This window comes from Peromyscus maniculatus, chromosome 2 (assembly GCF_049852395.1).
Source record: "Peromyscus maniculatus bairdii isolate BWxNUB_F1_BW_parent chromosome 2, HU_Pman_BW_mat_3.1, whole genome shotgun sequence".
NCBI classification, from domain to species: domain Eukaryota; kingdom Metazoa; phylum Chordata; class Mammalia; order Rodentia; family Cricetidae; genus Peromyscus; species Peromyscus maniculatus.
In genome coordinates this window covers 151729105-151742323 of record NC_134853.1, presented here as the reverse complement: position 1 = coordinate 151742323, position 13219 = coordinate 151729105, and the positions used below count along the sequence as shown (strand labels likewise).

The following is a 13219-nucleotide window of genomic DNA, read 5'->3' as shown; positions in this document are numbered from 1 at the left end:
AGGGGCTGAGAAAGAGTCACGTGGAAATGGAGACCTCAAGGGGCTGCTCCTTGGACACGCCCCACCCCCACATACACACTCCTGAAGTTGCCAAGACAAGCATGGTAGCAAGTGTTCTGTTTAATAGTCTTTGATTGTATGTAGTGTCCTTGGGTGCCTCCCTAGTTATTTCCACCGGCCTGGGTCCTGCAGCTGCTCCTGGGGGCTGGACGGGCGTGTCAGAAGCCGCCTGCGCCTTCTCTGTTCATCCATCCATGGCTGTGTCCTTTGACGTCCTCATTCAGCCTCCCGGGGTCCAGGGGTAACTGGTGTGGCTCCTGCTCGCTGTGCCAAGATGGCTCTCCAAATTCGGTACACCATCCCTCCCCTGGGGACATCAGGGGTCAATGTGATTCAGCCAGGAGGAGGACTGCTCTCTCTCTAGGAATCACTATGCATGCACAGGCGACCTTGGTTCTCCTGTAGTTTGCAGGGAGGACTCAAGGCAGGCTCACAGCTGAGTGTGTGTGTGTGTGTGTGTGTGTGTGTGTGTGTGTGTGTGTGTATTGCTACCAAGTGTGCATGGTTCATCCCTGGAGGACCCAAGACGTACCTGATTCTGGTATAGACAAGGTCATCTTGAGTGGCACACTTGAGCAGGGTCTGAAGGGTGAAGCTATGGCTCAGGAGCTGGTTGTGAACCAAGATCCACAGAAACAGATAAAGTTACAAAAGGATACAACCGGAAACTCAGGTTCTTGCTTCTACCTACTAAAATTCTCAGGCAGGTTACTTCCCCCTCTGGCCTCAGTTTCCCCATCTGCATAGTGAGAGGAGCCTACTAAGAGCTTTTCCAGGATGGAAAGTCTTTGCAGCAGGGAAAACCGTTAGGATGCTGGAAGACCAGCAGAGACGCTGCCTTTGGTTGGTGGAGGTCAGGGACAGCCAGCACACACTTGCTCACCATTTGGATGGTGCCTGGGTCCACATTCAGTTCCTGTAGCCACTGCACCAGGCTCTGGTCCTTTGAGAGAGTGGCTGTCAAAAAGTCAGGTGATGAGTCCAAAGGTGTCCTCTGCTAGAAGTAACCTGACACTTCCCTAGTCAGGTCTGCTCACCTGGAGGCTCTGGAGCCAGGGCATAAGTCCTGGTGTCTGCATGCACCCCATGTAGGGCCTGGTGCATCAGAGCCTGGCACTCACGTTCCTTCTCAGCCAGGACATCTCGAAGCCTGTGGGAGAGTGGGGGGTGGGTGGGAGTAGAATGGAATGACCCACGGGTTGGAGCCTGTACAGCTTATGTGGGTGATTCCAGGAGGCTTCACCTGTCAGTCTCAGCTCGCAAAAGGCCCAGCTGCTCGGTCAGCGGCAGAGGCCCCTGCTCTGGCCGGAGCTGGCTGTGTAGCTGCTGGCTCTCCAGCGTTTTCTGCTGGGACTCCCCCTTACTCCACTCCTCTGACGTCGGTGGGACCGCTTTCTTCTCCACCTCTGTCAATTCGAGTGGGTTGAGCTCAAGGTGAGCGCGACGACCGTTTAGGAACCCCAGAAGGCCCGGGAGTTGGAAGGGGTTAGTGACCAAACAGTGCAAATCAGGGTCCTTCCCGCCTAACCCTCCAACCACCCAATTTTATGTTCGCCACGCCCCACAGCCACACCCACCATAGCCACACCCCCACCGGCCGGCTGGCGGGCTCCAACCCCACCCACCTACCTGCGTCCAGCACCGCCAGCGCCGCCCGGACCGCGCGGCTGAGCAGCGAGTCCAACACGAACATCCAGTGTGGGCGGATCTGGCGTCTGCGGAGGATCTGCTTCACCTGGGGAGGAAGGGAGGGAGGGAGGGAGGGCGCGGCTGAGATAGTCTGAACCTCAAACAGAGGTGGGGTTTGAGTTGCAAAGCCCTAGAAAGTCTGCTGCAGAGAGGTGGGCGGACTTGGGGTCAAGGGCGGGACTGGGAATCCAGGACTGGACAGACGTGCTTCTTCCCGGGAAGTCATCGAATCCTGGAACATCAGGTCCTTGCAATAACGTCTTGTTATTGCACAGCCCTAACTGAGAAGAAGCTTCCTCACCGCTTCTGGAAATGCGAAGAGCGGCCCATTCAAAAGTGCAGGCCCCAGGCCCTGGGTCCGCAGCTGAGCTTGCAGGGCCCGCAGCTCCTGGGCCAGCTGCCGGCGGTTAGGAGTGTGGATTTGTGCCCCGAGGCAGCGAAGCAGCTGTTCCACATGATTCCTGCTGAGTCTAGAATCCTAAGAAGAGAGGGGGGCGTCCGTGGGTGTTGCCATCCGCAGTCAACCTAGATGCTCGTTGGTGGGCCATCAGTCCTTATCCCAGCCTGACCACCAGGGGGCGCTGGGGCGGGCCGCCCACCTGTTCCTGCTCCAGTAGATTCTCTGCTAGTGTGGGCAGCTCCTCTTCCAGCACCGCAGCCAGCATGGCCCGCCGCTTGCTCTCCTGGTGCAGCAGACTCAGCCCCGAACTCTCCTCGGGGGATGCGGGTTCCTCGGCTGCGGGCTCCTCAGGCACACTGGGCAAAATGAGGAGCGTCAGACGGAGGGTGGGCAACGCCTTGCAGCCGCCTCTGCTGCAGGGTTTGAATCCTGGCTCTTTTATGCCTACTTCACCGGGATAACAGAAATTCAGCCCAGCTGGGGGTGGGCAGAGTGAAGGGCACATGCATCTGGGAGAGGGCAGGAGGTAACAGATGCTGTCCTTGTAAGTGGTCAGGGTGTTCGGGACCCAGGGAGGCCTTTTCTGGAGGAAATGAATAGAAAGGCAGAACCGGATGAAGGGAACCCACTCCAGGACCCTAGGCACTCACCGGAGCTGGCTGGTGTCCCCATAACTAAGGCAGCGCTTTGGGGGACTGAGTGGATGCTGAGAGGGTGCTTGGGGCCTTGGGAATGTCTGGGACTGGGTGGCTGAGTCAGCTGGAGGAATGGAATCTGTGGAAGGGGTGCCTGAGGGAGGAAAAAGCCATGAGTCGTCTTCTCACGGCCTCAGCACCTCTGCCCTCCACTGTGTTCATTTTCTTCCCCCCTCACAGCACCTGAGGGCTGGGGAGTATGCCGAGGAGAGCCCGGGCTGCGGCTCCTCTTCCCTGGCTGCAGGAAGGGGTCTCCCAGCAGCTCCTGGGCACTGGCTCGGAGGCGGGGATCTGGTTCAAAAGTTCGGAGGAGGAAGGCTTGGGCCTCAGCTGACAGCGAGCTGGGCACTGGTGGATGCACCTTGTACATGCCCACCTGTGGAGGTGGGGCAGACAGGACAAGCCCGTGCTTAGCTGAGTTCAACGCCCTATCAGGCTCCACCCACCCTGCATAGGCCACGCCCCAGAGGGACTCACCTGAAACATAGCGGCCTGCGGGCTCCCTAGTTCATGGAAGGGTGGTCGACCTGTGGCCATCTCAACCACGGTGCAGCCCAGAGACCAGATGTCAGCTGCCTTCCCATATCCTCGTGGGCCCTGGTCAATGATTTCTGGGGCCATATACTGCAGAGTCCCTGGAACAGGAAGAACAATAGCAATTTAGGCTTCAAGTCTCTCCATCCTCTGGCCGCCTGCACTCACGCTGAACCTATCGCCTCAAATAGTGGGCATCAGATCCTATCTCGAGTTTCTTCATCCACCTAGGCTCCATCACCTGCCAAGCTTCCATTCTTTAAGCTAGGCTGTATGGCGTTTAAGGACTCCATCAGCCGCCAGGTGGTTCTGGCTTGTACATGACATGCTCCCCATGACATGTACATGACAGTTCATCATGCTCCCCACAAACTCTGCCACCCCCCTTTACCTCCCAGCATGTACAGCCTTACATCCATTTTAGGTTCCAAACCTATTTCCATCAGTTCTCCAGCCTGGGAGTCTAGATTTTACCACCTCTCCCTGGATCTAGTCACTTGTCCCCAGATTCCATTCACCCTTAGAACTGTAGCTCTGTACCCAGGAGAAACTCCATTCCCCAGAAGTCTCCCAGAGTTCGAGCCCCACCCTGTTACCTGTGAAAGTCTCTGTGCAGGGTGTGATGCCCGCCAGCCGCTTGGAGGTGCCGAAGTCAGAAATCTTAAGCAACCCACTGAAGGTGTTGATCAACACATTGTCCCCCTGATGGAAGTGGACACTGGGATTGGCCCCTGAGATAAACCTAGACACCCCATCCTGAGACCCGAACTTCCTGGCCAGCCTCTCTTGTGTTCTCCCCTGCTGTCCATGTATAGGTCTTTCTAGGAAGCTGGTGTCAGCTCTGGCTTCAAATGTGACTTTTCCTCCTTTAACGGACCTCTCTGGGAGATCCCCCCCCACCCTTTGCACAGGTGTGCTCTCTCTGGGAGATCCCCCCCTTTGCACAGGTGTGCTCTCTCTGGGAGATCCCCCCCTTTGTACAGGTGTGCTCTCTCTGGGAGATCCCCCCACCCTTTGCACAGGTGTGCTCTCTCTGGGAGATCCCCCCCTTTGCACAGGTGTGCTCTCTCTGGGAGATCCTCCCCTTTGCACAGGTGTGCTCTCTCTGGGAGATCCCCCCCCCCTTTGCACAGGTGTGCTCTCTCTGGGAAATCCCCCCCCCTTGCACAGGTGTGCTCTCTCTGGGAGACCCCACACACCCTTTGCACAGGTGGGCCCTCTCACTCCCAACTGCCAGCTTGGGTCTGGCACAGTGTCTCCCCACACCCAGCAGGCCAAGTGGACCAGCCACAGGGCTGACCTTGATGTCCCGGTGCACAATGCGGTTCTCATGGAGGTAGCTGAGTCCCTGCAGGATCTGCCGTGTGTAGAAACTAATAGTACTCTCATTGTCCTTTAGGGGTCCCCACACTGACCTAAGCAAGGAGGACAGGCTGCCTGGGCAGAGACAATCCAGGTTTATAATTGGTACCCACTTACTCCACTCACACCCTCTGCCCAAGGCCCAGGCACACCCATTCCCACAACCCAGACTCCCATCACCAAACCCACCCTGTCAGCTAATTCTAGGCGACACCCACCCACGCTAAAGTTCATTTCCCCTTGGGGTTTGCCACTCTTGTCTGGCTCCATTCCCACACCCCACACCTCAGGTTTCACTCCTCCCCCACGCAGGGCCGTACCTCCAGGCACTTCCTCCATGAAGATCTTGAGGTAGCCGCCCTGGCTGGCAGAGCCCAGATAGCGCACTATATTCTTGTGGCGCAGTCGTTTGTGAAGAGCGATCTCTTCATGCAGGGGCTGGGAAAACCTGGGAATGTCGAGAGAGCGATGAGCAAGATGTGAGCAGAGAGAACCCCCCACAGTCCTGTACCATGAGACCAAGCTCCCAGAATCTCCCAGAATCAGCTTTCTACCCTTATATCACCCCGCCCACATGTCTCTTTCATCTGCTCTACGGTAAGGACCACTGTCCCCCAGTACAACCACTAACCAGCCATCTTTCCATGTCCACAGCCGCTCAGTTCTCATGTCTCCCCCAACACACACACACACACACACACACACACACACCTGACCTGCTCATGCCCATCCTCCCCAGCCCTAGGTCCTGCACGAACCAAGGAACCGCACCTGCTATCCCTCTCCGGAATCTCCTTGATGGCGATCCGCACCCTCGTGTGCCTATCACGGCCAGCGTACACCACCCCATAGGTGCCTTTGCCCAGCACCAGCCGCTCACCGGTTTCCAAGTATTCATAATCAAACTGAGGGGAACAGAGGGTAGACCCGGCTCAGCTGGGTCCCTTCCTCTTGGCTCTCCTCCAGCCCCCAGTTCCATAGCCTCACCTCCAGCACCTCCCTTGCGCCCTCTGCCTCCTCAGTGGGTGCCGAGGAATCTGGGTTCATCACCAAGACCTGAATTAGGCCACAGAACCTGAAGAGGGCAAACAAGGGGAGCAGGCGATCTGGATAGGAACCATCCCCCAAGAGCCCCAGGCTGACTTCCTTTCCCTCAGCCCACCCCACCCCACCCCATCCCCCCACGCCCCCACCCCCGCCCCGGGCATCCCAGCCCCAACTCCAAGAGGCTGGACGCACCACTGGCAGCGCTCCACACTGGGGAAGCACAGCTGGACATCTTGGGCCGGAGGCAGCGCATAGAGGAAGCAGCAGCGCTGGTCCAGCTTGGAGGCGCTAAGGAAGGAGAGAGGCCAGTGAATGCCGGGCTTGCCAGTGCAGGGGCTTGCTGCAAGGACCCGCCTCTCACCTGATCCCACAGATGGAGGAGACTGGAAAGGTCCAGCTGGAAGAATCCTCCTGTGGGAAGAAAGAGTGTGTGGGGTGGGGTGGGGGGCGTGGGGGGCGGTTGTGGAGGTGCTGGGACCAGAGAGGGTAGGAGAAGGGATGCACGGCAGTGGGTGGTGAGGGGATTCAAAGGGAGCTCACCTGAGTCTCGGGCTCCAGCAGGCTTAGGGTCACTGCGCTCACCGGGTCTGTCCCCTGAATGGCCAGCCTTGCAGGCAGCAGCACTTTGTTTATCTCCAGTACCAGCACCTTTCAGCAGCAGGGGGAAGGGGTCTGTCAGAACTCACATGCCTCTTCCCCGGGTCCCTGGCTCCCACTGGGCTCACCAGGCACTGGTCCTCCTGAGGAGAGGCTGTCTTGAAAGGCTGGCAGGATTGTAGCAAGAAGTGGAGCCAGAAGTGAGCTCGCAGCAGGGGCCCTCCGGAGGGCTCTGGTGTAGGTCTGAAGTGCTGATACAGCAGGAAAGTCTCCATCACGGACACCAAGTACCTGAACCGTACACACAGCCTTGGCTTCAGTCAGCCCAGGCGCCAGCTGGTGCCACTGCCGCCGCCTGGCTGCATGGAGTCAGCACATGGGCATTGGGTACCGTGGGTAGTGGTATCACCCTGCTAGGGTCATGATTGGGGAGTGCCAATGGTCATAGGTGCAGGAATGAAGAAAGGGCCACCTACCATATGGGGGCATTGAGCTTGTACAGCTGCTCCGCGGCCAGGACCACCTGGATGGGGTCATTGGCGAGGATCTGGGCTCCCAGGTAGAATCCTACATCCCAGTAATACTGCATCTTCTCCACACAGCCTTTGCGGGCTAGCAAGCAGCCCAGCTTCATGCCTGGGGGAGGGGGACACGGGCTCCAGTGAGTGTGGGTACAGGAGTGAGTAAGAACCAGAGTGTGGACATGAATGTAGATCGGGCAACAAGGTAGGTGTGGCAAGATCTTGGGTAGTACATGTGAGAGCTTGGGCACAGGAGATGTGGAATCCAGTGTGACAATCACACGTGTGGGCTTGGGAAGAATGTGGGATTCAAAGGCTCCTGAGGCCTCCAGTGTGGTTACGAGGAGATCAGTCTTGATGAGTCAAGCGCTTCTTGCTGCCCAGGGTTCTTCCCTTGCCACGAGCCATTCCGACCCTGTGCTGGGTATGGAGGGTGGGTTAGCAGCAGGGTTTACCTATCAGCTGGAGTTCCTCAGAGTCTTCAAAGTGCTGCCCAGCGGCAATGAGGAGCACTGCCGCGTTGATACCCGAGTGCAGGCTGGGCTCCACATCAAAAGCCTTGCGGTACCTGGAGTCAGGTTGGGCGGGGGATGCAGGGCTGGCTGGATGCCCACAGCCCCATCCCTCATCCCCCGGCCTAAGCCCTCTACCCGCTCCCTCGTGTGAATTACCAGTGATAGGCCTGCTCCAGGTGCCTAGCATTCTGGAAGCCAGAGCTGAAGAACATGTCCTTGTAGACGCGACCACACATGCAGTAAAGATCGGGTGCCACGGAGCCTTCCTGCTGTAGCAGCGGTAATAGCACAGCCAGGGCTTTCTCCCGGTCCCCAGGCCTGTTCCTCCTAAGGCAGAGGAGAACGGGCTGATGGCTCTGACTCACCCAGTCCGGGCACCCCCTAGACCATACACAGAAGGGGCTCTTCCAGGGGCTTAATATTAATAAGCCTCAAAGGACACCGATCCTGGCCGGTGTTCATCTCTAGAGTTAGTGACCGCAGGCGGAAGCGATTTCTAGTTGCAGATAACTCTACGGGGTAGGACCTTGGACAGCTATGACCCTATCAAGGGGGATGCCACCTCGTCTGTCCCCACCATGCAGCGGTAACCCAGACCGACAGGAACCTCCTGACATTAGTGCCAGGTCAGCAAATTTCCTGAGCAGCAGGGTTTCCGGATAACAATGTTCTTACTCGGCAGAGAACAGGCCACAGAGCCCCTGTGCCTGGCTCATGCCTTGCTCCACCACTCACCTGTTGAGGGCAAATGTGTAGTGAAAACAGACATTGTGTTGCTCAGCCACGTCATAGGTGGGCAAGGCCTGCAGCGTCTCCACCAGCTCAATGATGGCAGAGTAGTCCTGTGGGGGGGGGGGACAAGCATGCTGTGAGGAGCCCTGGACAAGGAGGAAGCTCTTTTTGTGTTGTTTTGTTTAGTTTTTGTTTTTGTTTTTCAAGACAGGGTTTCTCTATGTAGTCTTGGCTGCCCTGGAACTTGCTCTGTAGACCAGGCTGGCCTTGAACTCACAGAGATCCGCCTGCCTCTGCCTCCTGAGTGCTGGGATTAAAAGTGTGTGTAACTACTGGCAGAGAAAAATCTTGAGTCTGAGCCTGTCCCATTCCTGATGCCCTCCTCCCCATCCCCTGAAGACTCTCCACTCCTCTCTCAGGCAAAGCAAATTCACAGACCCACAGACCATATCTTCCATGGAAGACTCACTGTGCACCCCATGCTGGGTGCTTCTAATCTCACAAATGCCCTGTAAGGCAGTGACATCATCATCATCCCTCAAAAATAAGAAAATGTGGGCTGAAGAGATGGCTCGGCAGCAGTTAAGAGTGCTTGCTGCTCTTCCAGAGGACCAGAGTTCGGTTCACACATACATACACACCATTAAAAAACACAATACATCTTTTAAAAAAAAACAAGTCAGGTGTGGTGGGACATGCCTTTATTCCAGCACTCAGGAGGCAGAAGAAGGTGGATATGTAGGCCAGCCTGATCTACACAACAAGTTCCATGCCAGCCAGGGATACACAGTGAGACTATGTTTAAAAATACAACACTAAAACAAATAAGGAAATGGAGACTCAGAGAGCTTTGGCAATTTACTTAAAGCCATGAGCGAGGCTCAGCCAGGAGCTGACCTTGGATTTATCTGGCGACAATTGCCTGTCCAACAATGATCTCTCTCTCTCTCTCTCTCTCTCTCTCTCTCTCTCTCTTTCTCTCTCTCATTTTCCTAGTTGGGTTTTGACACAGGATCCCTTGTAGCCCAGGCTGGCCTCAAATTTGCTGTAAACAGGACGACCTCAAACTATTGCCCTTCCTGACTCTACCACCGGAGTGCTGGAGTTATATCCTATGCCACGGCCTTTCAGAACACCACACACCTGCACATCACGGTATGACAGCAACAGATTCATGATGATATCAGGGCTCAACAGCTCTACACTGTCCAGCCTCCTCTGCAGACGAGCCAGCTCCTGCCTCAGCTGCTGCCCATTGAACCGCTCCCGAGCCTGCCGGATATCCTGCCGAATGGTCTCCCGGAAATAGCCGCTGATGCCCAAGGCCAGGGAAAGGAGGGAGAGAGAATGAGGGGTCTGTCCCTCAGCCCTAGCCCACTTTACCCTCACCAGCCTCTTCCTGGTGCCCCCTCCTTGTCAGCCCCGTTACCAAGAGTCTGTGGGTGTGGCCTCCAACAGGCGGGCAAGCCGGCCCACCAGGGGCGTGAGCAGGGCCTCGGTGCCTGCCCCAGACTGTACCAGCCCATCAGCTATGCCCCTCAGGAGGCCTGCGTCACCACATAACACCCGGCCAGTGGCTGTCACCACATAAGGGATCAGTGTGTAGCTGCCAACGCAGTCCTGGTGGGAAGAAGGCAGCAATCAGTGGAGATCACCCACGGGTCAGCAGAGGGTAAGCAGATGCTCAGAGGTTAGTACTAATGAATATAGGAATAGAAGAAAAGGACCACGCTTTACAGGGGGATGTGACATGGAACGGAGGGTCACACGGATGTCAGAGATAAATGAAGACGCTGGGAATATTAGTGGAGGTCAGAGGTCACAACATAGTACGAACGGTAAATTCTGCTCACCGAATTCTTCTGGAAAACATCCTCCTGCAGGAGGCAGACAATCAGATACTGGCATTCTGGGAAGACCATACACCCCAACCCTACCTCTGTCCCCGCCACCCATCTGGCCACTTACACGCAGGGCCTGCAGGCCGGGGAGCTCTGCCTGGGAACAGAGGAGTACGTTGTTGGTCATGCTGAAGCTCTCCCGCACGCCCAGGTGGTAGAACAGGGAGGGCTGTGCCAGGGAGTTGCTCACCTCCAACACCACCACATCTGTGGACACAGAGGTGCGGGCCTGAGGGCTGATGCACAGCTCAGCTCCATGGGGAAGGAGCCTGGAGACGGATGCCGCTTCAGCCGCCCTGCCTGCCCCTCCTGCTACGTTCAGTTCTACTCCAGAGAGCTTCCCAACGCTTTCGCAATCCTTGTATTGCTGCTGTCACAGAAGATGCCCAAGGACCCTCATCCCCCGCCCCCCCTCCCAGAGCCTGGAAGCCCCAGAAAGGAGATATATGAGGGTGCACCAGCTCAGCAGTTCCAGGTTATGGAGGAGACAGGCACTTTGCAAATAGAAGTCCCATACTCTGGCTCCTCAACCTAGTCTCTGTCTGTCTGTCTGTCTCTCTCTCTAGTTCTCTCTGTGGTTTATTTCATTTATATGTACGTGTGTGTCAGTGTGAGTGTATGACAGAAGAGGGCATTGGATCCTCTGGAGAAGAGGTTATAGGTGGCTGTGAGCCACCCCATGTGTGTGCTAGGGACCTCGGATCCTTGAAAGAGCAGCTGGTGCTCTTAACCGCAGGGCCATCTCTCCACCCTTGAAGCCAGGGTGTGTAAAGACAATACTGTGCTTTTATGTGTGTTTGTGTAGCTTACTGAATCCAGCCATCTTTAAGTGACAATATCTGCTAGGGAGGGACTGTATGAGTCAATGCGGATGAGTCCACGACTGTATCTGTGATCTACTCGGGTCAGCCTTTATTTTTAAGCTGCAGTTTCACAGATGTCCAGGAAACACGGTTCCCTGGCTCTGGAATGAACAAATGGATGGGTGGAGCATCCGGGTAGGTGGGAAGGAGAGGAATAGCCCTCTGACCTCACCTCTGGCCGCCTCGTCCCTCCCCCAGATCAACCCCTGCCCCGCCCATTCTCTTCTAACTCTCAAGTCTCCAAAGAGATTCTCCTAGAATCCAGTCCCGACGGGTTGTCTCGGGACTTCCTTTCCCGCCTCTGTAGCCCGATCCTTGGATGTAGTAATGCTAGGACTTCTCAACCCCAACCTTGTAGAGTCTAGGGCAAGAGCCTCTTGCCCTAGACCAAGCACCCTCTCAGGATTCACTTAAATACTACGTGAGATCATCGTGAAAACTCGTTCTCCGGCCTACGCAGAGAACCACAGCTCTGCCCCCTCCCTCAGCTCCGCCCCTAGAGCTCGCCTGCCCCGCCCCACTTGCGACCGGAGACTACTTCAACTCCCGCCCAGAAGCCGGGCCTGGACTCCCAAATCCAGGCTCGAGCCCCGCCGCATCCATAATCCATTAATCCACGTCCATGCCCCTGTTGTTGTCCCAGCCCCATCTCAAGTCCTGCTTTAGTTTACCATAGATGCCGTAGATGTGATACCCACGCCCGCCCCGTCAGGGGTCGCCGAGCTCCGCCCCCTTACCCCGCCCAAGCTCAAGCCCCGCCCCCAGGGGCTCACCCGCGTTGTAGAAGGAGTCGAGCGCCGTGGTGTCACCTAGAGCCAGCGTCGCGAAGGGCAGGCTGCGCAGCTGCGGGGGCGGCCGCGTGCCCTGGAGCTGGGCGCAGGCCTCCCGCAGGCATCGCAGCGGCAGCGGCTCGGCCTCGGTTCCCGCGCCGGGCTCCACCCCGGGCTCGGGCTCCCGGGTCAGCACGTAGACCACACTGAGCGGCCGGCTCCGTGCGCAGCCCCGACCCGAGACGGCGGGGGATGAGCGGCCCCGACTCAGCGCCTCCGCCAGAGGGTCCTGCCAGCAGCTGCCCGCGCGTTCTAGAACCCCGGCCCCGGGACACGGCCCCGCCATGCGGGGGCGCTCGGGCGCCAGGCGCCGGGCGCGGGGGACCCGGGACAGGGCGCGAGGCTGGGGATGTGGATCCAGCCGGGATCCGGAGATGGGCTGGACGTCCTGTTCCGGAAATCTGAAGTCCAGAGAGAAATCTTGGCTCAAACTTTCACGGTCCTTTCAGATCCGCAATACAGAACTGGGTTCTGGGAATCTGGGGTACCCAGTAGTCCTCGGCTCACAGGTCACAGAAGGATCCTGGCAATTCAATCGGCAGTATGCGACACCCAGACTTCTCAAGGGAGTGCTGGCAGTCACTGCTCTGCCCTCACATGTAGGCTGGGCCCAGCCCTTTCCCGACTGGGAAAGCTCCACCCTCGGCCCTGGGGCAATGCGGCGGCTCCCCAGCGACTCTCCCTCCCTCCTCTCCTGCTAGAACCTCTGACACTGTCCACTTCCGGAACAGCCTGTGCCCCTATTCGGGCCAAACACTGTGGAGTGCTCACGGCAGGCGCTCCTAAGATGTGTGACCCGGCCAGGGAGAGGGAACAAGAGGGCCCTCGCCCTGCAGGGATCGGGTGAATGAATGGATCTCAGGACAAGGAGGGGTGTGCGTGTGTAAAACACTGTGACTAGTAGGTGTCCCGTGTAATGTTCATGCTGGTAGAGGGTTGACGTCTTGAACTTGGACGGGCTGCTTTCCCAAGAGCCTTGCTTGCAGAGAAGCTATGCTTACTATAGCGTCTACCCAAAACTTGACCCTGGGACTGAGGAGCACTTCCATTATAAACTTCTTAGCTTCTCTTTGAAGGGAACTTCAGAAGCTCCATCTTTGGGGGTTATAAGAGCATCCCAGCTTCAAGTTCACCAAGATCCTTTAACTTCCTAGTATGAATTAGTGACTAAGGAATGAGTTGGTATAAACCCTAGGGGACCCTGAACTTGGGAACTGGGGACTTTGGGAATCTGAGGTTGATCCAAACTTAGAACTACCTGTCAGATTCTTAGGACCACGTTGTTGCTGCCTTTGCTCTTAATGGTGGGGCTTGGGGCTGGAGAGAGAGCTGCTAAAAGCATCTGTTGCTTTGGTTCTCAGCACTCACATATATATGGTGGCTCACAACCATCTGTATCTGTAGTTACATGCCCTCTCCTGACCTGAATAGACACGGCACACACGTGATGCCCGTGCATACTAAAGGCAACAC

At 56.9% G+C, this 13219-nt stretch overlaps 1 protein-coding gene across 2 annotated transcripts; it reads right to left on the bottom strand.

Moving 5' to 3' along the window:
- Nucleotides 1–100: 100 nt before the first annotated feature.
- Map3k6 (mitogen-activated protein kinase kinase kinase 6) lies at nt 101–12289 on the bottom strand. 2 transcript variants are annotated; one of them, XM_042272018.2, is made up of 30 exons: nt 11690–12174; nt 10244–10260; nt 10121–10150; nt 10006–10029; nt 9582–9772; nt 9296–9464; nt 8156–8262; nt 7577–7747; nt 7361–7473; nt 6861–7020; nt 6513–6675; nt 6328–6435; nt 6149–6198; nt 5980–6075; nt 5728–5815; nt 5512–5645; nt 5061–5188; nt 4679–4815; nt 3975–4080; nt 3322–3479; nt 3028–3220; nt 2800–2938; nt 2349–2505; nt 2051–2227; nt 1690–1795; nt 1304–1466; nt 1098–1210; nt 944–1017; nt 593–669; nt 101–367 (listed from the first exon to the last, which is right to left on the bottom strand). In XM_042272018.2, the coding sequence occupies exons 1-30, from the start codon at nt 12030–12032 to the stop codon at nt 277–279; spliced, it is 3783 nt and encodes a 1260-aa protein (XP_042127952.2). In that variant the 5' UTR covers nt 12033–12174; the 3' UTR covers nt 101–276. The 2 variants fall into 2 exon arrangements, with proteins under 2 accessions (XP_042127952.2, XP_006975677.2); XM_006975615.4 differs by having other exon boundaries at nt 10121–10260; nt 11690–12289.
- Between the last annotated feature and the right edge of the window lie 930 nt (nt 12290–13219).